Source organism: Pongo abelii, chromosome 5, assembly GCF_028885655.2.
Source record: "Pongo abelii isolate AG06213 chromosome 5, NHGRI_mPonAbe1-v2.0_pri, whole genome shotgun sequence".
Classification (NCBI taxonomy): Eukaryota; Metazoa; Chordata; class Mammalia; order Primates; family Hominidae; genus Pongo; species Pongo abelii.
In genome coordinates, this window is record NC_071990.2 from 29,460,460 (window position 1) to 29,487,906 (window position 27,447).

The window sequence follows — 27,447 nt, forward strand, 5'->3', positions numbered from 1 at the left end:
GCAGAAAATAAAGGAGCAGGGCAAGATGTCCTCAGTGAAAATAAGCCAGATTGACCTGGACATGAACTGCACCTTCAGACACCATGTCATGTTTTGGGAGCACTACAGAGTCAGGTAAGGCCTATGGGGGATGGAGGGTCCCAGGGGAGACGGAGGAATTCAAGAGGAATAGGGGCATCCCATGCAGGAGTCCAAGATAGGCAGTGACAGAGCCCCCCAAGGGCTCTCCTGGCCAGGGAGCAGCCAGCATCACAGAGCATCTACTGAGCTCCAAACCGTGGGCCAAGCTGGGGCATGTAGGTCCAGAACCCAAGTGGCTACTCAGGAAACAAGCAGTAGCAAACAAAATCATGCTGCATGGTGAAAAGTTCTCTCCATGACCCACAAGTACCTGGGGTAGAGACACACAAGAGGGGCTCAGACTTCACAGGCAACACTGACAACACCAAACACCGTAGAGGATGTGGAGCCACAAGAACTCTGTCCATTGCTGCCGCAAAATGCTGCTGCTGCTGAATGCAAAATGGTACAGCCACCTTGGAAGACAGTTGGAAAATTGCTCACAAAGCTACATGTACTTGTACCACATGACCACAAGTGTCATAGACATTGACCTAGCTGACTTGAAAATTTATGTCCACCTAAAACCTACATGTCACATTCACTGCATTATTCATTATCACTAAAACCTAGAAGCTACTGAGATGACCTTCAAAACAGGTCCCAGGGGAGATGGAGGAATTCAGGGGAATGGGTGCATCCCATGAAATGAGGTTATACTTGTTTGGTATAATAAAATTACAGGTTAAATCTATAAATATAAATTATAATTATAGATTATTAGGTTATACTTATTTGGTATAATAAAATTATACAGTGGGTATTGTCAAATATGAAATTAATATCTAATGATTGTATTATACCAAATAAGCCAAATATGTGTCTTTTGGACTTAAGGGGACCTAATATCAAAAAAATTAATGAGTCAAAAGGACTGAATTTAGAATTTAATTTTGAAAAAATCAAATATCAAAACTTTAAAACACCTGATTTCACAAAATAGGATCATAGGTCATTGGTCATTTTAAAATAAGTCATTCAGTTAGCCAAAGTGATAACTCAAAGATTTCCAAAAAAAAAAAAAAAAAATCAAGAGGCAAAACCATTACTCTTTGAGAGAGGAGACTTAATTTTCCAAACAATAAGCCCTAATAAAGATAGCATGAGGCCAATGAAGTCTGTCTCTCAAATCTTACAAACAAATCTATTAAATTTTAATCATCTTCACCATACTATATAATTTCCAAAAACCTTTTTGTAACATTTTATAATTTTTTAAATAAAAAGTGGGTTAATACTCCAAGATAACCTTGTTAATCTGACACAGGGGCTCAGAGGCTAGTCTTGCATCAGTGAGCCTTTGATACTAGTGTTTACAGAGAAACTCTGAACCAATTTTATCTTTCAAAATAGGCCCTTACAATCTCATGTACCCACATCTTCCACAATAGCCCCTGGACTTTGAGGGGTAAGATAGTTTCCATTTCTGGCCCTGTGTCTCATGAGTGCAGTTTCTTTTGATTATCATCTTCTCCTGGTTCTGAAGATAAGGTTTTAGAAGTTTTCAATGTTTAAGATTTAGCAGGACTTGGTATCCTTTTTAGATGCAGGAGTCAAAGCCCTGTAACTCAACAGAACAAGGACTTTAAAAGCAATACAGAACATTATATGAATGTTAATAACTTTAATTTTTTAAATCTCAGTTTTCCTAGGCAAATAAAAAACTTAATAACAATGACATAGGAATTGTTTCAATAAAATATAAAATCTGTTTGTTAGGCCAGTTACCAAAAGGCAAAAAATAAATAAAAGACCTTCTGCAACAATTGCTTTTCCCTAGACTTCAAGTCAAAACAAATGAAAATGATACTTGAATTAGTTAGATATAGGAAGGGTGTGTCTTGCGTCATAAGTGAAAATTTTCAGTTTCATAGAACAACTTCAAACCAAGAGCACAGAATATTATACTGGAAGAAATTATTTCCTTTAGACCTTTAAGATAAAACACTTTTAGCATCACGTCACAGTAGCAGTTAGAACCTGAGGGAAAAAAATATAGAAGCTGACAAGAAAGTTGGAGAGAGCTATTATCTCAAGACTTATGAAGGGGAGAGAAAGGCGAAAACAGTGAGATTCAATGAAAGTTGAAATCTGGGGTAAAAAAATTAAAATGTCTTGTAATTTGTTAAGAGTAAATTAATATCTTAAGAAAATTTTGTTCTTCTAGCCCATTCTTGAGTGGATTAGTGTATTTTTAATATACACGAAGTGCAAAAGCACAATCTCTAGAAAGACTAATTTCCTTTTAATTATAGCCAACTTGATCAAATAAATTCTTTTCTCATAAAGTCTCTTTTTACAAACCTTACTATGACTTACACAAGCCACTTACGACATGTCTAGACTTCCTGTTTTATCCTAAACATCCTTCTTTCCTAAATAACCAATCATTTTATCTTCTTTTTCTTTTTTTTAAGATTTCTTTGTTGTTGCTGTTGTTGTTGCTGCTGTTGTTTCCTTGAGACAAGGTCTCTCTCTCTCTGTCACCCAGGCTAGGGTGTAGTGGCATGATCACAGCTCACTGCAGCCTTGACCCACCCAGGCTCAAGCAATCCTCCCATTTCAGCCTCCCAGGTAGCTGGGACTATAGATGTGCACCAGCATGCTCAGTTAATTTTCTGTGTTTTTTGTATAGACAGGGTTTCACCATGTTGCCCAGGCTGGTCTGGAACTCCCAGGCTCAAGCAATCTGCTCACCTCAGCCTTACAAAGTGCTAGGATTACATGCAAGAGCCATTTGCACCCAGCCATTTTATTTTAGAACAAACATTTACCATGCAAGATTTTTTTCTCATATAAAATTTTCCTTTTAACCTTTCTTACCAAAAATATCTCTTTATATTTTTAACTTTCTTTATATCTCTCTTATTTAGTGATTCCTTTTATCTTGTTTCATAACCCTTAAATAACCTTTGAATTCAACAAAAATTATTTTCCTTTAAATAAGAACATATTCTTAGCAAAATGTTTTTCTATAATTTTTTAATTGTGAATGACCCAGTCATTTAATAAATGCCTGTTACGTAATATAACTTTAGATTCTAAATTATATTGTTTATTTGCAAGCATTTCTTCCATTACATTTACCTAATTAACTTATTTTTAGTAGTTTACCTAGATTACTTATGAAAACTGTGATAATCATCATTTAAAGGTATTTTCCTGTTAATCATTTATATAGTCTGTGAATTTTAGGTGTTTACCTAAGTAAGAAGCTTAAGGTTAAATAAATGAGTTTTTTGCCAATAACTCAGGATAAATGACTTATTTATCAAAAAAAATTACACAAGGATAATTATCTTTTGAGTTACATTTATAACTTTATAACCCTCATGCCAGATTTTGACACCTTATATATGATATTAGCATTTAATCAAGCTGACTTTTAACCACTGAGCTTTAAAAATCCTTTAAAATCTCATTGCTGTAACCGAGTACACCCATTTTCCTGAGACATCAGTTTTTTTTTTTTTCTCTCCTTTTCTTGTTCCTTCAGTTCCCCACTTCCTACTTAGGCTTTTAGGAATGCAAATATAGCCTTTTACCTCCCTATTACCGGACTCTTCCTACGGTGCAAGTTCATCTAACTACATGCTCAAACTGGAAAGTCAACTTGAGAATTAACAGTTGATTTATAAACCAAGCATGCCCACTGTGGAACTCTCACTCTTTAGGGGGTTGTCTCAAGAGATAACAGCCTGCCCATGAAGGTGCCAGCAGTCACAAGCTGATTGCCCAGTAGATAAGGCACAAGAGCTAGCATGGACCCCCCGACCACCCTTGCTCACTTCCTCCCCTGCCTTCTAAAAGTGAAGCCATATGGAGGACACCTGCATTTCTTCCCCTAAGCTAGTTTTGGAAATAAATTACTTTCTTCATACCAGACTTCACTTTTGTTAATTGGATTCTGCAAGCAACAAGCAACTAACCTGCATTTTGGTTACATTACCATGTTTTAGGTGGGACAAACTTCTAATATTTCAAATGTAACACAAATATCAAACCAGAAAGGACTTTATTTAGGAACCAAACCCAGTCTGCCATAGTGGCAAAAGGGCAGAACCTTAGCTACTGAACTACAGCATGGGGCAATCACTATTGCTCTTTCAGTTCGGCTTGGCTAGCAAAGGGTTGTTTTGTTATGTAAATAAAGCCCTTCAGGTAACTGAAATCTTTCTTGTTTTGATGGCTGATTTGTCTTTTTTTGTCTTTTTTTTCCCAGCTTCAGGAATTTAGCCAGTTCAGAGGTCTTGTTCCCCATAATTTAGAACTTTCCTTCAGGTTTGACCAAATCAACTAGAGTGGTCAAACCCAATGGAAAAAAGACTAAAACAACAAAAACAGAACCAAACAAATAAACAACAACAAAAAAGTAAAGCAAAACAAATGATTGCACAATTTATAAGATTACTGAGCACTCTAATGGTAAGGAGAAATCAAGACCAGCTGGTAGTTTAATCTTAACTTTCAGTCATTAAGGAGAATTTCCAAGACAAACTCCATTTCAGCTACTTATGTAGGAATAAGGCCCAGGTTGAAGACTGCTCTCTATCATCCTAGAAGCAGGAAAAAAACTCAAAACTCATCTTCCCTGTTGGAAGCAAGCTGAAACTCCAGAAAGGAGTTGCCTGCTTTCCATTATCATGGATTCAGAAAAACTCATCTTTGTTGGATGCAAGTAAAACTCCAGAAAAGGAGTTGAACAGCAAAAGAAACCTTAGATCTCAACAACATTTTGAGAAATCAGGGATTCTCTGGAGATGGTACCTCCCAGGCCTCAGCAAATTGTCCTGTTGGTTTTGTTACTGGCAGCAAATCCATACGGGTCTGCAGCAATCTCAATTCTTGCCTTCTCAGAAGAAAGAATTCGACTGAGGGGCATATGGCAGAGTGAAAGATTGAGGCAAGTTTTAGAGCCAAGAGTAAAAGTTTATTAGAAAGCTTTAGAGCTGGAACTGAAGAAAGTAAAGTCCACTTGAAAGAGGGCCAAGTGAGTGACTTGAGAGATCAAGTTCATGGTTTGATCTTTGACTTGGGGTTTCATACATTGGCATGCCTCTCGGGGCGGGGGTGTGGTTTGCATCCCTTCTCCCTTGATTTTTCCGTTGCGGTGGGCTGTCCACATGCACAGTGGCCTGCCAGCACTTGGAAGGGGCAACGTACACATTGTGTTTACCAAAATTGTACACATGCTCACTTAAGGCATTCGTCCCTTACCAGCCAAGTGTTCCTGGAGAAAGGTTATATACTGGTTCAACTCTCCCATTTTGCCTGTTAGTGCACATGCTTAAGTCCACTAGCCCAACTCCTGAGATCTTATTGGGAAGCTGCTGATTACCAACTTGAGGTGTTTTTATTGGGAGGCTGCCTTTCCCTGGCACCAGCTGCAACCAATTATTATTTTCAAGAGGCAGTTTAACAACCTCCTGACCATCATCTGATGGTTGCCTGACATTCCTGGGCTACGGTCCTTCTCCTGCCCTATTAATGTCTGACTAATTACCTATTGTAACAGTTTGAACAATAAAGATAGCTCAAGGCCAGACATGGTGGTTCATGCCTGTAATCCCCGCACTTTGGGAGGCCTTGCAAGGCCAGAGGATTGCTTGAGCCCAGGAGTTCAAGACCAGCCTGGGCAACAAGGCAAAACCCTGTCTCTATGAAAATTACAAAAATTAGCCAGGTGTGGTGGCACAAGCCTGTAGTCCCAGCTACTCAGGAGGCTGAGGTGGAAGGATCACCTGAGCCCAGGAGGTGGAGGCTACAGTGAGCAGTGATCGTGCCACTGCACTTCAACCTGGGTGACAGAGTGAGACACTGTCTCAAAATTAAAACAGATAAATTAAAAATATAGCTCATACTGGTACCATGCACCAATAGATTTGTCAAAGGTCAGGGCCACCTTCACTCAGAGTCTCTTCCATTGGTTGCCAACTTGTAAACGAAAAAGTATGTAAGATAGGTCTCAGTCAGTTTAGAATTTTCATTTTGCCAAGGTTAAGGACGCACCCAGGAAACAGGTATATGTGCCTTTCTCAAAGATGATTGTGAGGGCTTCAATATTTAAAGGTGAGAAGTGGGCTGGAGGGGAAAGAGGGTGTGGTTATCCACATGTTGCAAGAGAAAAGGAGCAGGCAGGAAAACAGTCAATTATGGATTCATCTCATACTCAGTAATAGGCCCTTTACATAAGATGAACATAAGACTAGCTACCTGAGGAGCTATTTAACCTTCTATCTGTAGCTATCTGCTGAGGAACAAAAGGAAAGACAGTTTTTTGCATGACTCAGCTTTCAGGTTAATTTTTTCCTTTTGGCATAGTGAATTGGAGTCCTGAGTTTTATTTTCCTTTCCCACCTCAAACCCCACAAGCTTTGCATTGTTGCAGATTGTCCCTCTCAGAATATTTTACAAGTTGGTGAAGTGCCTAATGAACATTTCTTTTGTCATAAAGTGAGTTTGGATCCTGAAGAAGCCATCATCTTAATCAGGCTTTGGGATCAAAATTCCCCTTCACCCGAACCCTGAACAGCACAGCAGACAGGGAAGGACTTACTGAGATGGCTGCTCCCACTCTCCAGCCCCCACTTTCCAGACCATTCCTGGCAGGAAGAGCTGCTGAGCAGACTCCATGGGCTGCCCACACAGGGTCTGGACCTAGCTGTCTTCCTGTGCCCAGCAGCCTGTGAGCCATCCCAGGCCCCTATGTGCAGTGGTCAGCATCCACAAGCCAGGCTTCATAGGGATTCAGTTCATGGGTGTTGCCCTGAGCCCGGCACAGTGGCCTCCCCAGCTTAGCATCTGCAGTTCGGGTCAAGGTGTTCTTAACAGCCCTCACCTATGCCCTTTCTGGCCACACATGAGTTTGGATGAAGCAGGAGTCTCTTCCGTAGCTCCTTGTCAACTGAGATGTCCATGACTGGCTCAAGTGACCCACAGTGTCAGGAGAGGGGCACGGAAGCTGCACCCTAAATTCCCTGGGACCTGTGGCAGGCCTCCCCGGTGACCTCTGCCTTCTCAGGTGACTTCTGCCCTCCTGGGTGACATTAGTTCTCCCCTCTCAAGTGACCTGTGCCCTCCTAGGTTACCTCAGCTCTCCCAGGTGACCTCTGCCTTTCCAGATGACTTCAGTCTTTTCAGGTGACCTCAGCCCTCCTAAGTGACATTAGTCCTCCCTGGTTATCTCTGCCCTCCCTGGTGAACTCAGGTCTTCCAGGGGACCTCTGCTTTCCCAGATGATCTCTGCCCTCTCAGAGGGCATATTCTCCTCCTATTACCTCTCCCAAGTGACCTCTTCCCTTCCAAGTGACCTGTTTCCTCAGGTGACCTCAGCTCTGCCAGGGGACTTCTGCCTTTCCAGGTAACTTCTGCCCTCTTGGTGACATAGTGTGCTCAGGTGACATTAGCCCTCTCAGGTGACCCTCAACCCTCCAAGGTGACGTCAGCCTTGGTGAAGTCTTTCCATGATGACTTTGGCTTTTGTCAGAGGTAGCATAAGCCATATCACTGCAGGGGCATAAGCCACATCACGCCATGAGCCACTATCCTGCTCATGTTCCAGAATGAGGAGACATCTGGGTGCTGGCCCAGCTGCTGGCCAATGAGAGGCTTGCCAAGCATGGTACTCTCCCAGGTGACCTCTGCCCTCTCAGGTGACACAGTCCTCCCATGTGACATTAGCTCACAGTGGACAGCTACCCACGAGGCATCGCACAGCCAGGACAGGGGATGGCCACACTGGCTGGGTAATTGTGACTTACAGACAAGGCACCTTCTGTCCCCTGCTCGTTTTGAGCCTCCAGGATATCCCCTGCTGAGAGTCCCACAGGAGCCTGTGACTGGCCAGGGACCCGACACCCCAAGTCAGATGCCTGTCATCCCCATCAGCAAACGGGATCACAGCTGCCCTGTGACCACCTTCTGCATCCTGGTGCCACAACCTTCTGGCCCTGACCTTATACAGGGGACTCTTACAACCCTGCTGGTCCTTCCACCTCCCAGCTGGCCACCCTCCCAACCACCCTCCCTGCCCATGGCTAGACCAAGCCCAGATGACAGCTTCTCTCTGTCCTGTGTCCCCTGCCCTGACCCCACATCCAGGAGAAGGCCACACACCCTCCAGCACCCCTGATCACCCCACCAGCTCCCACCTGTCCTCACTGCTTCAAAGGCAGGCCTGCCCTTCTGGAACCATGGCCCAGGAAGCCACTAAGCGGTGCCTCCAGCCAGGCCCCAGGGGCGTTCCCACCCCTCCTCTCCTGGCCGAGACCACATGATGGGGTCACTGGATGGGAGAGTGAAAGGCCTTGGGGTCTGGAAGCAACCACCACTGCCCAACTGCCACTGCCCAACCGCTGCTGCCCAACCGCTGCTGCCCAACTGCCACTGCCCAACTGCCACTGCCCAACCACTGCTGCCCAACCGCTGCTGCCCAACTGCCACTGCCCAACTGCCACTACTCAGCCTGATGGCTCCACATCTCAGGAGTAGTCTGATTCCTTGGGGCCCCAGGAGCCTCTCAGGAGTCTACATCCCAAGATGTTCTAACTTCCAGAGTCTCCAAGCCCATCAAGAGCAAGTTTTGCTAAAAGTGTTCTGAGAGCTTATGAAGCACATGGTGAGTGGACAGTCCCTCAGCTCTTCCCCAGAGGCCCTGGGTCCCATGGGGTTAGTGGGGACAGGGGAAGCCTGGGGCTGGTAAGAGGCCAGCTTCCAGCCAGGGCTTGATCTGGTTTTCAACGGATTCAAAGTTTGGCCTCCTTTTCCTTACCTGGAGGGTACAGAGGCACTGGGACCAGGCCAAGCTCTGGCTGAGCCAAGGCTAGGGGAAGTACATCCACTGGGGGCCCATGCCATGGGGAGGTATTGGGGCACAGCCACCACTGTTCTACCTCTTGGGGAAGGGTCTGCAGTGGGGCCTGGAATACGGAGGTTTTCACAGAAGCCCAAGGGGCCCTGAACACTTCTATTCCTTCTATCAGGACAAGGAAGGGTTGTGCATCCGGCTTTCCACCTTAAACTGGTTTCTATGGTGCTTCATCGATGGGATAAGGATGCATAGAGAGACCCCCGGCCAGGTACCTTCTTTCCCCACAGTGCTCAGCTCCCCCAGCCCAGGGGTCTGGCTTCCCCAGGAGGACCCAGCTCACCCCCACCCCACAGGAGGCACAGGCAGGTCTCTGCAGGGCACACAAACCAGGACCTGTCTGATAGGAGCATCACACACCAGACACCAGGGAATTCTGGGCAGACTGGGCCAGGACCCATCTTGGAAGAGCCAGAGGAGCCAGGGAAGCCACAAGCCCTCAGGAAGCCCCTTATTCTGGGAGCCACATTTCTGCTGAGATGAGTCCATCCCCATGAAGAGCTGCCGGACCTCGTCTGACCCAGCCTTATGGAAGATGGGGTGGGTCTCTTCCCAAGCAGAAGGAGCCTCAGGAAGTCCAGACTGAGGCTACAGTGGGCCCTGCTCAAGCCACCAGCCCCCAGGCTGGAAAGGCCAGGTCCTCCCAAACCTGCTGTTCCCACAGACTTCCTTCATGCTCATCCTGAGGCTCTGGGATGTCTACCTCCTGGAAGGTGAGTGCGTGGTGACAACTACAGTATACATGGCCTTCACAGCCACGGAATTAAGTCCCTGGGTGGCCAATGGTGCCCAGAAGGAGCATGCAGGACAGACCCTGGGACCTATAGCCAGGACAGATTCCTGGCTTCTGGTGTGTGATGACCTGACAGCAGCATCCACACTGTCCACACGGCTCTCTGCTCCAGCCTGGAGGTAGGGCCAGACCAGGCCTTGTGCGCTGGGCAGGGAGTGGACCCAGGTACCAAACCCACTCCTGACACAACCCAGATGAAAGGCAAGAGTGTGTTGAGCACTTCCCTGCCCAGGCCTTCCTGCAGCTGTGGTTTTCTGTGAACATCTGGACCCCTGGGGCAGCCACAGTAGGATCCAGCACTGCCCAGTGGAAGGTGCCTGGGGCGGGAACAAGGTGCAGACACTGACTCTCCCACATACACCTCCCAGCCTGATAGTCACCCCGTCCCTAGAGCACCCCCTGAAGCTGTTCCTGTTTGGCCTGCAGGAGTTCCTTCAGGACACACTGTCCTAGGCCTGGGCCCTGGAGGAGGATGTGGTGATGAGGCGCCCTGAGGCCTCCATGGGGGAGCTGAGAAGCATGCACTGTGACCTGCACACCCAGGTGGGCTTCAGCACCAAGTCTTCTCCTGTGTCACCCTGTGAGGCAGTAAATAGTGGGAAGTGCCCAGACCTCACCAGCCCTGCTCCCTGGGCCTTCCTCCAGCCCCTCCTCTCCCTCCTCCTCTAAGAAGCTTCTGAAAACAGGCTGCCTGGGCCTAGGGCAAAAGCTGACCTTGGGTTTACTGGACATGCCTCAAAGACAGTGAGATGTGAGCAAGACTCTTCCAAGCCCCTCCCCTGTACCCTCCTGCTCTCACTCCTGAAAGTCCCAGAAGGACACTGGAGGGGTCATATCCATCTGCGCAAGCCCACAACCACACCTGTGAGTACCAGCAGCCCTGGAGAGCAGCAGGGGCCCTTCACTCCTGAGCACCCCTCCAAGGGCCTAAAATCAGTGTCAGAGACCCTAAGAGGATCTAGGGAGAGGGCATAGGTGAAACCCTGGCCCAGAGCCAGAATTGATTGCTCAGCTGAGTGTGGGAACAGTCCAGCCCTGGCATGGAGATCCCCCAGAGGAGTGGAGGGTGTCTCACCCACTGTGGAGATAAGCCCGCATATTGGGCGGCAAAGGGGCTAGGTAACAGTTAAGGCCCCATCCATCTGAGCTCTGAGTCAAGGCTAAAACCCAGGCTAAGCAGCCCTGGGGCAAGAGTGTGAGGCAGGAAGACTGAGTCAGCCTGAACCCTGGGAGCTGTCCCTGGAGTGACTTGAGCTTCCCTGACAGCTTCCCCACTCTAGGCTGCACACACACCTCCCTCTGGGAGTAGCAGCCTGCAGGAGTGTCCTCAGCATTAGACCAGGGGGACCACACGGGGACCCTGAGGACTGCAGGGACCCAGGTCTGTGGGATCCAGCCTGGCAAAAGCAAGATGTTCTCAATGGAAAAGCTGACCAAATCTGCTTTCCTTTCAGCCAAACCTGAGCAAGACCCCCAGCACCCAGGCCTCTGCAGATATCCCCCAGCATTGAGACCCTCCCCAAGGGGATGGGCTGGTTCTCCCTGGCCCACAGCCCAGCTCCAGCAGCCCATGGGTGTAGCCCTCCTGAAACAGGAGCCTCGTCCTCCCTTACCCTCACCTGGCTATGCTGTACCCAAGGCTAAAGCCCAGAGGCATAAGGGAGCTTCTGCAGAGCCCAGGACAGCAGGCTGCTCTCTGGGGGCCCTGGGAACTCAGAGTGTGGCCAGCCCATCCCCAGCTCAGGATAGACCACAGGGTGCTTGGTGATTCCTGCATTGGAACGCCCTCTCTAAGCTCCACATGGACCTGGACCTCAGAGGCCTGTGGTTTTCACAGTAGAGCTTGGAGCAGAGATGCTAGGCCCCTGTCACTTCCATATCTGCCCTGGACACCTCTAAGACCATAGGACTGGCCTAGCCCCCAATACCAGACACTGCCCAGCCCCCTGATAGCCCAGAGGTAGGGCCAGAGACAACTCTCCTGCATGTGGTGGCTACATCTGATCACCCTTGGCAGACGGTGACCATCATGGCCCAGAAGGAGCCAGGGCAGCACTTAGCAAGCTGCCCCAAAGCTCCAGAGAGCTCCTTAGACATGGAAAAGCAATATTGATGGGGAAGCTGGACACTTGGAGGCCACTGGAGGGAAGGGTGAGCATGGCGTCCCCACAGCCCAGGCCAGCCAGCAGCATGCACTGCATCCATGGTCCCAACCTGTAGGGCAGAACCCCCCTCTCAACACACAATTCCCAGACCCAGAGGGCCCTAGCCCAGACTCAACCTGAGCCCTGAAAGGGAAGGGGGACCAGGGGTGCCTTGGGGCCCCCAGCAGCAGCCAAGATACACAGGAGATGGAGCCCCCTGTGGCCGTGGCCAGAACTAGTATTTGGCTTAAGGCGGAGCAAGCCCCCTTGAAGCACTGCGTACATACCCAGGCCCTATGTGTGCCTGGCAAGGCCAAGCTGATGATGTTACCAAGCTCAAACTACCACTGGCCACCTTGGTGAGGGTGGGGCAGAAACACGTGGACCAGCCACCAACCTCATCCATTCAAGGAAGCAGAAATGGCCAGGATCCTGCAGGATAAGTGGCCACCACCAGACCACCAGTGGGGCGGAGTTCTGAGGCCCAAGCAGATGGCACTGGGGCCCTGCTTCCAGGGTCCACAATCTGCTCCAGGACACAAGACTGAAGAAAACTAAGCAAATGAGAGTCCAGGAGGCTGGAACCCTCATCTGCCATTCTTGGCAGTTGTATTTTGTGGTCAGAAAAAGTCAGGAAACTTGGCGCTACTCACTGCAGGAGGCTCCAAGGTGGGACCAGAGCTTCCAGCATAGATTCAACAATGCCTAAGAAAGCCTCTTCTGGGGGAAAAGGACCCCTTCCTTGGCCTCAAAGCCCCTACTTATTTTGATTAAAGCACAATAAAGTCTTTGTTGTTATGTCCTGCCTGTTTTTGAGTTGCCCAGAGCTCTCTGCAGGAAGCCCTGGATATACTGGGGTGGATGGGAAATGAGGGTGGCACAGCCCAGATCCTGACCAGCCTCTCACAGTCTCCCCATCCCAAAGGCCGCAGTAGGGCCGAGGACCAGAAAGGCCAAGGTTCCCACACAACTGTGAGCCACACTGCACTGCAGCCTCCCACTCTCAGGCAGATGCCAGGGTTAAGACCATCCAGTAATTTCCTGTAATTCAAACTGCACCTGATAGGGACCCCCAGAGGGCTGGGAAGGGAGCAAAAGTTGGAGTTCCAGTGACATTGCTCATTCATGACAGGCTGTACAAAGCATCCCTGAGAGGGTCTGCTGTCACCTGTGTCTACTGTCCGTGGGTGGCTGGTCTCCGGCAGCCCTCCCTTCCTTTCTTCCCTCCCTCCCTCCCCACATCCCTCCCTCCCTCTCTTCCCTCTTCCCTTGCTTCCCTCATCTTTTCCATCTCATCTCATCTCTCAGCATCTGGCAATCCCAGGTCCTGAGCCTGTGCCAAGGCGGGACACAAAGGACACCACTGACAACAGGCCAGGTGACTAGCGGGGTCAGGGGAGCCTTGTGGAGTCAGAGTGGATGGGGAGGGGCTCATCTGTGCAGCCCAGGACTGCTACCCCGGGAGCAGTCTAGAACAGTGCAGAAGTGTGTGTCCCTGTGTGTGCACATGTGCACGTGTATGTGTATGTGTGTGCGTGCCTGTGCACATCTGTTTACTCAGTTCTGCTCTAAGTCCATGTCCATGACCCCAGAAGATCCCAGGTATGTCCTCACTGACGTCTGCTGAAATCAAGTATGGCCCCTGCTGGTAGTTATTGCACTGTGTAATGCCATCTTCGGGACCGCAGAGCAATAGAAACCAATGGACCCCTTTAGGCTTTTCTTTCCAATGGGACATAAAGAAGTTATATGGACAGATGTTCTATCCTGCTTTCTTTCCATTGATTCTTTTACCACCTTTCTCCTCTTACTGATTTTGAATGAAGGGGGTTTTTCATGAGGGTAAGGCAACTGGCAAGAAATGAAGTAACAGCCAGATGCAGTGGCTCACGCCTGTAATCCCAAGATTTTGGAAGGCGAAGGAGGGTGGGTTGCCTGAGTCCAGAAGTTCAAGACCAGCCTAGACAACATGGTGAAAGCCCATTTCTACCAAAACAAAAAAATTAGCCAGGTGTGGTGGCACGCGCCTGTAGTTCCAGCTACTGGTGGGGCTGAGGTGGGAGAGTGGCTTAAGCCTGGAAGTCAGAGAGTGGAGATTGCAGTGAGCTGAGATCATGCCATTGCACTACAGCCTGGGCAGCAGAGCAAGACCCTGTCTCAAAAAAAGAAAAAAAGAAAAGGAAAGAAATGAGATACCAAGAAACCAGCAAAGCTTCGCCTGGCTGTCTGGAGACAGCCCTTGTGTGGTCCCCGGCACACTTCACAGGTTCTAGGCTGGCCATCCTGTGGCCTCTGTACTGTGTATCTAGACCCATGCTCTGTGGGAAGGGTACCTGGTCTGACATACATCCCTCCATTTTTCTGGCTGCAGCTTGGGAATAGGCCCAGACAGCATGTCCAGGAGATACCAGAAAACCTCACTATATCCTGTGAGACAGGCCCAGTGGGCCTTGAAGGAAGGGGTGAGCATGAAGCTGGGCACCCAGAGCCTGAGACCAACTGTCCCTCCCTGTGCCCTGGAGGAGGGGCCTGGCCTGTCGGTGTAGATGTGGGGAGAGAAGGGTACTTCAGCCAGCCAAGAAGTACCCAGGAAGGGACATTAGTAGGGGACTTTGAGCACCACTGCTCAGGGGACATGAATGACAGGGTGGGAGGCATTTCCCATTTCTGCCCTGAGCACAGCACCCCTTTGACTCCTGAGGGCCATGAGGAGTCAAAGCTTTTTGTAGATCCTACATATGAGTCCATCAGAGGTGAGATTTGCAAATACTTCCTCCAGCGTGGGGCTTGTCTTTTCATTCTCCCCACAGGGTCTTTCAGAGTGCACATATCATTTTGATGAAGTCCAATTGATCATTTTTTTTCCTTTTATGCATCATGTTTTTGGTGCTTATCTAACAAATATTTCTCTAATTCAAAGTCACACTAATATCTACCTTTTTCCTCATGCAAATTTTAAAGTTTTAGGCCTTACATTTTGGTTTATGATACATTTTGAATAATGGTGCCATGTATGGATTGAAGTTTTTAATATGCATATCTAATTGTTCTAATAGTATTTGTTGCTAAGATTGTCTTTTCTCCACTGAATTTGCTGTACAACTTTTGAAAAACAATTGAACATATATGTGATGGTCTATTCTGGACTCTGTATTCTGTTCTATTGATCCATTTGTCTAGCCTCTTACCAATACCATACCATCTGAATTTCTGAACCTTTACAATAAGTCTTGAAGTCAGGTACTGTTAGCCATCTTACTTAATTCTTCTTTTTTAGAGGGTTTTTTTTTTTCTAACCTAGGTCTACTGCATTGCCACACACAGAAACACGTGCCCTTCAGCATACATACATATGCAACACAAATATAAACATATGCACAGAACAACAAAGTGAAATTTATCCCAGGAATGCAAGGCTGCTTCAACATTAAAAATGGGCCAGTATAACCCACCATATTAACAGATGAAAAGACAACAGCACATCATTATTTCAGTATATTTGGAAAAAGCATTAGACAAAATCCAACAACCTTATAAAAACTTCCAGTCTATTTATATTCCTAAAAACTAGGAATAGAAGTGAATTTTCTTAAACTGATAAAAGGCACCTACAAAAACCCTATAGCTGATGTTTACTGGACGTTATTCTTAATGATGAAAGACTGGATGCTTTCACCCCAGAGGAAGAACTAGGTGAGGATCTCAGCTCTCACTACTTGTATTCAGCATCCTATGGAGAGTCCAGCAGTGCAAAGGGCTCCTTCCTTTAGTAGACTCAGATTTCCATCTGGAGTCATTATTCTCTTGCTATATGGATGTCCTTTACCATTTCTCAATCTGTACATCTCCTGGTGATGATTTCTTTCCTCTTTTGTCTATCTGAAAACCTCTTTATTCTGCCTTTTTATTGGAAAATATTTTGACTGTGTAAAGAATTCTAGGTTGGCAATTTTTTCTTTAAAAAAAATACTTCCATACAACTTGCAATTTTCCAATAAGAAATCTGCTTTGTAGCTTTGATTCTCTGTACATATATGTCTTTTTCTTCTCTAGCTGCTTGTAGGAGGACTCAGCTTCTAGCAGATAGACATGTATGATAAAGATGCAGTAACTACATCAAGTGTGGTGTTGTCCATGGATGGATAAATAGACTGATGGAATAGAGCAGAGGGCCCAGAGACAGACCCACAAGAGTCCAACTGTGATTGATCACCAAGAGGGAGCGTGATGGTGAAGGACTGTGCTTGTTATAATGTGCTGGGGCCTTTGGATAACCACTGGCTAAGTGGGCCAAGTGGCCTTTTGGCTTAGGCTGAAGCAGGATAATAATAAAGTTATCTATCATAGCATTGTTAAAATTACCTGCTTTTATATTTGCAAAGTAATTAGAGCAGTCTTGAGGTAAAGGGAGTCTTCAGTGAACATTTCCTCTAGTCACAGTTGTTTCCACCACTTGACTTCCTGCCCTATTCAGAGTCTTATGTTTGCCAGGACTCAAGCACCTCCTTATGGGGCAGACTCCACAGGGCATGATATGGTTTGGATCTGTGTTCCCCACCCAAATCTCATGTCCATTTGTAATTTCCAGTATTGGCGGTTGGGCCTGGTGGGAGGTGATTGAATCATGGAGGCAGATTTCCCCCTCAGTGCTGCTCTCATGATAGCGAGTGAGTGCTCACCAGATCTGATTGTTTCAAAGTGTATAGCACCTCTCCCATTGCTCTCTTCCTCCTGCTCCTGCCATGTGAAGACGTGCCTGCTTCCCCTTCACCTTCTGCCATGATTGTAAGTTTCCTGAGGCCTCCTGTGCTCAGGAGTGCTTGCTGTACAACCTGTCAAACTGTGAGCCAATTAGTCCTCTTTTCTTTAGAAAACTCAGTCTCAGATATTTCTTTATAGCAGTATGAGAATGGACCAATACAGGGCATCATGGTCAGTCCTAGGGAACAGCTTCCTGGAGTGGGAGGAGCTCAGTCCTGGTAACCTGCTGTTCCCTTGCCTGAGACCCCTTGTTTCCTCCACCTTCCATCTCATTCAACAAAGCCCTTGGGAGAACAACCTTTAAGGACTCCCTATGCCTCTTCCTTCGAAGGCAGCCAGCCAAGAAGTACATGGCTGTTTGAGCCATACTGACCACCATGGACAGCAGCAACAGGAGGTCAAAGGCAAAGGCCAGGTATTCTTCTCCTGGCAGGTGCACAAGGACAACTAAGGGCAGGCCCCAAACAAGGAAGCTGATAGCCACAAAGCGGACAATGTGGTAGATCCGGATGGGTGAACACTTCTTCAGGTAGGACAGGCTCCTGATGGTCAAAGTCAGGCTGGAAATGCCCATCACAAGACAAATAAGCATGTGAAATATTATAAAGCCTGCCTGAAATTGGTCACATGCCAGGCCCTTCTCCCAGTACTCACAAACCTGGCTAACCACATGCAAAGAAAGGTCCAGGGCCCAGCTCAGGATGCTCATCATGGCAGAGGTGTGCTTTGGGCGGTGGCAGCACCAGTACCAGGTGGGACAGAGGACACACAGAAATCTCTCAATACTTATGGCCACCAGGAGACAGAGACCCACTGTGTCGGAGAAATAGGAGACAGGCTCCAGAAACACGGCCAACTGCAATGTCACCTGGTGATACAGCACGTGGATTTTCTCCAACAGGATCACTGTTACACAGGACTGGTTGACCATATCAACAGCGTCCAGGTTAAGGATGTAGGTCATGTAGGGGCTGCTCCTGACCTGCGAGCAGAGGAGCCAGCAGACCACACCATTGCCCACCAGCCCACAGAAGGCCACCAGCACTGTCTGGATGAAAACCACCTGTTTGCCCACCAACCACTCGCCTCCCGTATGACTCATGTTCACGTGTCCTGGAGTCTCTGTCCCGTTGTCCCAATCCAGCTTACCAGAGAACATTGAGAGAAGCTGGGCCATGGTGGGCTACCTTTGCTGCCTGGGCACACCCTGCAAAGACAAAGGTTGGTAACTTACCAGGTCTAGGAAAGACAGTCAGGGTTGCCTTCTGACCTGCTAGGTTTCCCAAGAGGGTCCTGCTGGGCCTTCCAAGGTTGGTAGGAATCTCACAGAGCAAAGTCAAGGAGAGGAATGAGTCTCCTGCAGGAGATCCATCCGTCCCATATCCTCCACTGCAGGGTACCCTCTCCTGCTTGCCCTCTCTCCACCTCGTGCAGGTATTCTTGATGCTATGCCCAACGCCAGGTGTGTATCCATGCACCTAGGTGCCCATAAGGGAAAAAGGTGCATTTCGTTACCTTTGTTCTCCAACTCTCTCACTGACACAGACAGTTTTCATGGCATGGTTTTGGTGGAGGCATCAGGCAATTCATCTACCTTAAGGCTGTAAGATATTCTGAGTCCTAGATGGGGCAGTTGCTTTTCAGTGCTCTAGGGAAGGTCTACCCAACCTCTCTCCTACTCACCTCCCCTCAATTCCTCACTTTCAGCATGAGGGCCTCCTGGTAGGACCTTTATGCTGTTCTGCTGCCTGGAAGGGCCTCTGCACATCTGTAAGCTTTCTCTCCTCTTTCCAATCTTTGCCCCAGGATCAACTTCCAGAGAAGCTTCTGCTGATCATCCTATTAACATTGCATTCATCACATGCTGAGTGTCTACGCAACTTACTTACTTACTTTTGCAGGAATCCCTCTGTGGGAATGGAAGATTTATCGGGGTTTTTATTCTCTTCACAATGTTTTTCACTAACTTCTCCAGCTTCTGGAACAGGGTTTGACATAGAGGAGACACTTGGGTAGGGTGCCTATGGAGAGCTTTATGCAGCTCAGTTACACTTGGGGAAGTGCTGGTGACCTCTTCATGAAAGCCAACGTTGCTTCTGAATCATAGAAGCTTCTGGAACAAAGCTTGTTCCACAAAATGGTTAAAAAAAAAAAAGGCTTCTTGGGGTCCCAAGGGAGACTCGCACCTGAACCCTGGACTACGTCCGTCCACAACAGGAGCAGGCACTCTGCTCCATATTGCCAATCACAGGTCTTTCTTTGTAGAATCATGCGGGGAGGGTGACCAACTTATCCTGCTTTGCCTAGGACTTTCCCAGTTTAAGCTCTGAACATCTCTTGTCCTGAGAATCCTCATAGCCCTAGGAAAACCAAGGTGGTTTGTTGCCTAACTTGAAAGTTAAACAGAAGGTCATTACCCCTTCTGGAATCCCACAGCTTGGTCAAACCCAGTGATTGAGGAGTTCATGCTGAGACTGTGAGAGCTGACCTCTTGGGGGCAAATCCCAGCTCTTTTTCATAGTAGCTGACTCTTTTTTGCCTCAGCATCCCCAACTAAGGGCTGTTGCTATGAGATGAATTGTATTCTTCTAAATTCATATGTTGAATTATGCCAGTACCTCAGAATGTGACTGAATTTGGAGACAGGGACATTAAAGGGGTAATTATGTTTGTTTAGATGGGTAATTATGTTTAAATGGGTCATTAGGGTAGGCCCTAATCCAGTAGGAGTAGTGTCTTCATAAGTAAAGGAGATTAGGACACAGACACCCACAGAAGGATGACCATGAGAAGACACAGGGAGAAGGCAGCCATCTACAAGCTAAGGAGAGAGGCTTTGGAAAGAAATGATCCTGGCGATCTTTGGATCTCAGACTTTCAGCCTCCTAAAACTGAGAGAATGAACTTCTGTTGTTTAAGCCACTCAGTCTGTGATCTCTGTCATGGGAGCCTGAACTGATGATCACATTTATGATGAAAAGTTTACAGACGGAATTATGGAAAGTCTCAGAACAGTGAGATCTACCTGGTCCTACAACCCTGAGCTGCTGAAACTTCGCTTCTGAATCACAGAAGCTTCTAGAACAGAGTTTGTTCCACAAACTGATAAATGCCTGCGATATGCCTGGAAATATTCCACAGGTGACCTTGTGGCCGGCAGTCACATATTGGTGCATCAGTAGGGTTTAGGAGAACGCTAGGGACCAGCTCCAAGTGAGCCCACCTATCTTCCCTCCTTGCTGGGATGATGGAGTCCCCTTCAGTCGGCAGCTCTCTTGAAATGGAAGGGTTCAGCCCCAGCCCCTCCCCTCCCTGCGCTTGTTGCCTAGACTCTTATCTGAGGCCAGGGAGGACCACAGATCTGGCTCAGATCTAATCTGGTCATAGGATGAGTCTTGGGGCTTGGTAACATTGGTGCCTATGGAAACATCAGGGTGACCTGAAGTTCTGTGCCTGGGCCAGGGTGTCAGAACTCATGATGGTGACAGAAGAGAAGCTGCAAACAGACCTCCGTGGCCCACCCCAGGCCACCAAGGCACCAAGCAGGAGCAGTTGGGCTCTGGTCCCCAACAATGAAAGGAGATTTATAGATAAAAGAGTTTCAGGGGGAGAGGTGACTTACCCTTCAACAAAGAGAAAATGCCCACTTTGGAGGCAGCATGTGGCTTCAGGGGCAGAGCCAGGCTTCCCATCCCTGGGCTCACTGAGACCTAGCTCATGCCCAGAGACCGCTACTGAGGCCAGTGACTAAGCAGCACATTCTTCCTCATCACACAGGAGGAGGACACAGCCCTCCTGAGGTGGGAAGGCTTCAGTGCCTGGTGCAGCCCCAGCACTGGGCACAGAGAGATCCTAGCACCCGGAAATGTCATTTCCAAGTCGGGTCATGAGCCAAGCTCCCCAAGGAGCATATACAACAAACAGGTTGGATCCTGGGATTCACGGAGCCAGCTCTGATGGAAGTGCTCAGGTCGGTGCAGCCAAAATAGCCAAGTAACATTTGCATTGGGATGAAGTATTTGCTCTGGTTCTGAGTTGAGAGCCCACCCTCCTCACTTAATCTTTATTTGAGGTGAAATTTACATAACACAAATTAACTAATTAAAGGGGAAAGTTCTGCCTCACTTAGCACCTTCACAATGTTGTGCAACCACCACCTCTATCTAGTTCCAAAATATTTACATACCCCCATAAGAAAGCCTTTTATCTGTTAGCAGTTACTCCCCTTGTCTTCCTCCTCCCAGTTCTTGGCAACCTCATCTACCTTCCATTTCTGCACATTCACCTATTCTGGACATGTCCTATTAGTGGAATCAGACCCTCTGTGATCTTTTTGTCTGTTTCTTTCACTCAGCCTCTTGTTTTCATGGCTTATTCATGGGGTAGCATGCATCAGAACTTCATTCCTTGTGTTAGATACGAACTAAATATGAATATAGAAGCTGTAAAATCAGAAGATCCAAAAGGATTTTCCTAGAAGTCATAGACCACACCTCAGTAATACAGTGGCTCAAATCCTACCTTTAACAGAATAACACACCCTCTGCCCATCTACACAGCTGGGGCATTTGTGAACCAGGGGCCAGAGCGCAGTTGTGGCTCACCTGCTGGGACTACACTGGAACCCCGAACCCTGCTTTCTCCAGGAACCTGATTTCTGTCCTGTCCCCATTTTCCTGAGAAATGCACTTTCCCCAGTAAAAAAAATCATGAGGTTTCAAATTCCAGGAAAATGTGTCTCTGAGTTAAAATGGTTTGAAAATGAAGGAAAGAAGAGAGATCTTTTCTCGTACCTGGGAAGTCTTGGATAGAATTGGTACCACGGAGGCCAATGTCCCAAGAGATGAAAGTTCTGCCCACAGGTCAGGAAGCTCTCTAACCATGTCTGATTTGAACTGGGTCCTGACAGGAGGTTGTCAATTTCTCTGTGTCTGTTGGGTCTTCCTGTACTGGGGCAAATTGCATATCAGGGCCCAGGCTTTTATCTGAAACATTGTATCTCAGCATCTCCTGATATCCCCCATCCCATTGACACTTCTAATTACTCCATCCTGAACAATAGCTTCCCTCAAAAAAGAAGGATCTTTAAGACAAGCTGTTGCCTGCCTCCCTGTGTGAATCTGCTAGAATGACATCCAGCCCAGCCCAGCCCATCTGAGACAGGCAGGAGAGGGAACTCTGGTGGGCATTTTGTCAATAAGCTAGAGCGTGCCAGGAACTCGAATGTGCTCCTTTCATTTTGCTGTAAATTGAATTGCATTTTTTTTGCAAAAGACGTGGAAGTTCTTGTAAATCTGTCTCAGAAACTTACACTGGATTCACCAAGCCTAGGGCCTAGGGAGATTTGGCTGTGCTTGGTTGGAGCCAACATTTTTCGCCCTGGTTCACCCCACCACTGACTTGCTTTTTTTTTTTTTTTTTGAGACAGAGTTTCACTCTTGTTGCCCAGGCTGCAGTGCAATGGCGCAATCTCAGCTCATCGCAACCTCAGCCTCCTGGGTTCAAGCGATTCTCCTGCCTCAGCCTCCTGAGTAGCTGGGATTACAGGCATGCACAACCACACCTGGCTAATTTTGTATTTTTAATAGAGACAGGGTTTCTCCATGTTGGTCAGGCTGGTCTCGAACTCCCAACCTTAGGTGATCCGCCCACCTTGGCCTCCCAAAGTGCTGGGATTACAGGGGTGAGCCACTGTACCCGGCTTTGACTTGCTTTTATGAGGTAAGAAAAGACATGCCTCCTTGTTCCACTAATTTCAATCAATCAATAAGTCAATTAATTCATTTTCATTACATCTCTCTGAATCAACTGAGAGATAAATTGAGAAGTCAAAACAATGCTCAACAACATAGCATCTTTATTCCTCCCTCCCCTAATGACCTGGGAAGCAGTTTGTGACCCCAAAGCACTTGCTTATATGTTATTCTCTCCAGGAATTGAATTTACTCCTCAAAATAATAGGCACAGGCACCCATAGTCAACACCTGTCTCCTGAAGCTTATCACTTAATGGAGAGAACCCAGGAGTATGATTCCTCCATGCAGTCAGATTCCAAGAAGAAAGGAGGAAAGGGCCTTCAAATGCCACGTTCAGCCCCTTCTTCTGGATGCCCTACTCAGCAAAGTCACTTGTGGCTGATGCTGGTCAGAGAAGCCCTTCCAAATGGGAACATGGGTGTAGGAAATATGTGCTTCTCACACTCCCAAAGGATCACAAATGAGGCCCTGTGTCTCTTAACTTCCTTATGTATAAAAGTACATACTCACTAGAATATGATTTTACAACACTTCTATCATTCCTATGCAATGTGTTGGGAAGTGATCCTTTCTGATCTATATTTTGGAAGAGTTTGTATAGATTTGTATTATTTTTTTCTTTAAATATTTGGTAGAATTCACCAGTGGAGACATCTGGGCCTGGGCCTTTTTTGTGGGAAGATATGCAATGACAATTTTAATGTCTTTACTTCTTGTAGGCTTATACAGATTTTCTATTTCCTCTTGAGTCAATTTTGGTAATTAGTTTTTCTAGAAATTTATCCATTTCATCGAAGGTGTCTAATATGTTAGCATAAAGTTGTTCATAGGATTTCTTTATAATCCTTTAAATTTCTATAAAGTTGGTAGTGATGTGCCCAATTTCATTTCTGGTTTTAGGAATTTTAGGCCATTTGTTTTTCTTGGCAAGCCTAGCTAAAGGTTTGTCAATTGTGTTGTTATTTTCCATGATTCAACTTTTGATTTCATTACTTTTCTCTATAGCGTTTTATTTTCTATTCCATCTACTCTTGCTCTCATCTTTATTATTTCCTTTCTTCTGCTTGCTTTGGGGTTAGTTTTCTCTTCTTTTCCTTGCTTCTTACCATAGAAAGTTGAATTATTGATCAGAAGTATTTTTCTTTTCCGATGTAGGCATTTACAGCTACAGTTTTTCCTCTAAGACTGCTTTATCTCCATCTCATAAATGTTGACATGTTATGGTTTCATTTCATTTCATGCATAATTCTTTTTAATATTTCCCCTGTGTTTTTTTTTCTTTCACCTGTCATTTGTGGATTCCTGAAGTTTCCAACTGTTGGTGATTACTAATTCAATTCCATTGTGGTTGGAATACATATATTGTATTAGTTCAATTTTTTAAAAAATTTATAGATAATTTGTGCCCTCCCATCTAGTCTATCCTGGAGAATGTTCCATGTGTGTTTCAAAAGCGTGTATAATTCATTTGTTGTTGTCAAGTAGGTCAAGTTGGTTGATAATGTTTCAGCCTCTGTATCCTTGCTGATTTTCTATCTAGTTGTTCTATCAATGATTGATAATGGAGTGCTGAAATCTTCAACTATTATTAATGTTTTGTTTATCCCTTCAATTCTGTCATTTTCATGTTTTATGTATTTGGGGGATGTGTTGCTAATTGTGTATATGTTTATAATCCTTATATCCTCCTGATAAATTGAAATTTTATCATTATAGAATATGCCTCTTTATTTCTAGTAATGCTATTTTTCTCAAGGTACTTTGTCCAATATTAGTAGAGGTGTCTCAGCTCTTTTATCATAGTTTTCTACATGGTATACTTTTTTCCACCCTCTTTTTTTAACCTATTCATTTTTAAAATCTAAAGTGCCTTTTGTAGACTGCATATACCAGACATTGGACATACTAGGTGAACATATTAGGCTAACAATTTTAAACAAGTTCAAAGAACTAAAGGAAACCATGTCAAAAGAACTAAAGGAATGCATGAGAATGATATCTCACCAAATACAGAACATCAATAATGAGATGGAATGCTAAAAAAGAAACAAATAAAATTCGGTAATTGATAAATAAAATCATAGAAATAAAAACTTCACTAGATGGCCTCAATAACAGATTTGAGAAGGCAGAAGAAAAAATCAGTAAATTTAAAGATAGGTGGTGAAATTATCCAGTATGAGGAACATGAATTAAAAAGAAGAAAAATGAACAGTTTCAGAAACCTGTGGGACACAATCCAGTGTACCAAAACACATATAAGGGAATTTTCAGGAGAGGATAGAATAAAAGGAACAGAAGGAATACTTAAAGAAATACTAGCCGAAAACCTCCAAATTCAATGAAAACATGTTAATCTACACTTTCGCAAAGCTCGACAAACTGAAAGTAAAATAAATTCAAAGCCTTCGGACTTCTCCGGGGCCAGCAGCCGCCAGACCAGGGGCCCGGTGCCACGGGCTCAGCCAACGGCCCTGGGCTCCGTGTCCAACCAGCAGTTTGCAGGTGGCTGCGCCAAGGCGGCAGAAAAGACGTCCGAGGCGGCGCCAGAGGACGCGGCCCGGGCGGCGGACGAGCCTCAGCTGCTGCACGGTGCGGGCATCTGTAAGTGGTTCAACGTGCGCATGGGATTCGGCTTCCTGTCCATAACCGCCCGCGCCGGGGTCACGCTCGACTCCCCAGTGGACGTCTTTGTGCACCAGAGTAAGCTGCACATGGAGAGGTTCCGGAGCTTGAAGGAGGGTGAGGCAGTGGAGTTCACCTTTAAGAAGTCAGCCAAGGGTCTGGAATCCATCCGTGTCACCGGACCTGGTGGAGTGTTCTGTATTGGGAGTGAGAGACGGCCAAAAGGGAAGAACATGCAAAAGCGCAGATCAAAAGGAGACAGGTGCTACAACTGTGGAGGTCTAGACCATCATGTCGACGAATGCAAGCTGCCACCCCAGGCCAAGAAGTGCCACTTCTGCCAGAGCATCAGCCATATGGTAGCCTCACGTCCGCTGAAGGCCCAGCAGGGTCCTAGTGCACAGGGAAAGCCAACCTACTTTCGGGAGGAAGAAGAAGAAATCCACAGCCGTGCCCTGCTCCCGGAGGCGCAGAATTGAGCCACAATGGGTGGGGGCTATTCTTTTGCTATCAGGAAGTTTCGAGGAGCAGGCAGAGTGGAGAAAGTGGGAATAGGGTGCATTGGGGCTAGTTGGCACTGCCATGTGTCTTAGGCTTGGGTTCACACCATTACCCTTTCTTCCCTCTAGGTGGGGGGAAAGGGTGAGTCAAAGGAACTCCAACCATGCTGTGTCCAAATGCAAGTGAGGGTTCTGGGGGCAACCAGGAGGGGGGAATCACCCTACAACCTGCATACTTTGAGTCTCCATCCCCAGAATTTCCAGCTTTTGAAAGTGGCCTGGATAGGGAAGTTGTTTTCCTTTTAAAGAAGGATATATAATAATTCTCATGCCACAGTGAAATGACTAAATATAAGACCAGATTCATGGAGCCAAGCCACTACATTCTGTGGAAGGGAATCTCTCAGGAGTAAGCAGTGTTTTTTTTTCACAACTTGTATCCTCATACCCACTTTTGGGATAGGGTGCTGGCAACTGTGCCAAGCAATGGGTAATGCTGATGGCAAAAAGGGTGTTGGGGGAACAGCTGCAGACCTGCTGCTCTATGCTCACCCCCACCCCATTCTGGGCCAATGTGATTTTATTTATTTGCTCCCTTGATACTGCACCTTGGGTCCCACTTTCTCCAGGATGCCAACTGCACTAGCTGTGTGCGAATGACGTATCTTGTGCATTTTAACTTTTTTTTCCTTAATATAAATATTCTGGTTTTGTATTTCTGTATATTTTAATCTAAGGCCCTCATTTCCTGCACTGTGTTCTCAGGTACATGAGCAATCTCAGGGAGAAGCCGGCAGCAGCTCCAGGTCTGCGCAGCAGGAATACTTTTTGTTGTTTTTGCCACCGTGGAGAGCAACTATTTGGAGTGCACAGCCCATTGAACTACCTCATTTTTGCCAATAAGAGCTGGCTTTTCTGCCATAGTGTCCTCTTGAAACCCCTCTGCCTTGAAAATGTTTTATGGGAGACTAGGTTTTAACTGGGTTGCCCCATGACTTGATTGCCTTCTACTGGAAGACTGGGAATTAGTCTAAACAGGAAATGGTGGTACACAGAGGCTAGGAGAGGCTGGTCCAGGTGAAAAGCCCAGAGAGCAAGCCAAGATTAGGTGAAGATTGTCTAACCCTAGGGCACATTAGATTAGGCCTACCATGTACCACAGGGTGTGTGTGTGTTTGTAAAACTACAGTTGCTAAGGATAAGTTTAACGACCAATACTCCTGTACTTAATCCTGTGCTGTCGAGGGATGGATATATGAAGTAAGGTAAGATCCTTAACCTTTCAAAATTCTCGGGTTCCAGGGAGACACATAAGCAAGGGCTTTGTGGTGCCTGGGGCCTGTGTCCTGCCCTGCTGCAGTAGTGATTAATAGTGTCATGGTAGCTAAAGGAGAAAAAGGGGTTTTCGTTTACATGCTGTGAGATCACCGCAAACTTACCTCACTGTGTTGAAACGGGACAAATGCAATGTTGAACGCATTGGGTGGTGTGTGTCTGATCCTGGGTTCTTGTCTCATCTAAATGCTGCCCCCACCCCAGTTATTGTATTTGTCTGGGCTTTGTAGGACTTCACTAAGTTGATTGCTAGGTGGCCTAGTTTGTGTAAATATAATGTATTGGTCTTTCTCCGTGTTCTTTGGGGGTTTTGTTTACAAACTTCTTTTTGTATTGAGAGAAAAATAGCCAAAGCATCTTTGACAGAAGGTTCTGCACCAGGCAAAAAGGTCTGAAACATTAGTTTGGGGGGCCCTCTTCTTAAAGTGGGGATCTTGAACCATCCTTTCTTTTGTATTCCCCTTCCCCTATTACCTATTAGACCAGATCTTCTGTCCTAAAAACTTGTCTTCTACTCTGCCCTCTTTTCTGTTCACCTCCAAAAGAA

The 27,447-nt window shown here is 46.5% G+C and overlaps 1 protein-coding gene and 1 long non-coding RNA gene across 2 annotated transcripts; both read left to right on the forward strand.

The window, feature by feature from the left end:
* The first annotated feature begins 7,722 nt into the window (after positions 1 to 7,722).
* Positions 7,723 to 12,721, forward strand: LOC100938784 (uncharacterized). The gene is made up of 2 exons (XR_008526715.2): positions 7,723 to 8,737; positions 9,102 to 12,721. It is a non-coding gene; the product is annotated as an uncharacterized LOC100938784 (long non-coding RNA).
* Positions 12,722 to 19,804: 7,083 nt separating this feature from the next.
* On the forward strand, positions 19,805 to 26,677 carry LOC100461842 (protein lin-28 homolog A-like). The gene is made up of 2 exons (XM_063725283.1): positions 19,805 to 19,862; positions 24,814 to 26,677. Exons 1-2 carry the CDS (start codon positions 19,805 to 19,807, stop codon positions 25,542 to 25,544), a joined length of 789 nt encoding a protein of 262 aa, XP_063581353.1. The 3' UTR covers positions 25,545 to 26,677.
* Positions 26,678 to 27,447: the final 770 nt, after the last annotated feature.

What these genes read in the sequence shown, in the direction of transcription:
- LOC100461842 (XM_063725283.1), top strand. Translation starts at nt 19,805, where the DNA reads ATGCCTGGAAATATTCCACAGGTGACCTTGTGGCCGGCAGTCACATAT. An exon ending in AGTCACATATTGGTGCATCA is followed by an intron (nt 19,863 to 24,813) that starts GTAGGGTTTAGG and finishes ACTTTCGCAAAG; the next exon opens with CTCGACAAACTGAAAGTAAA.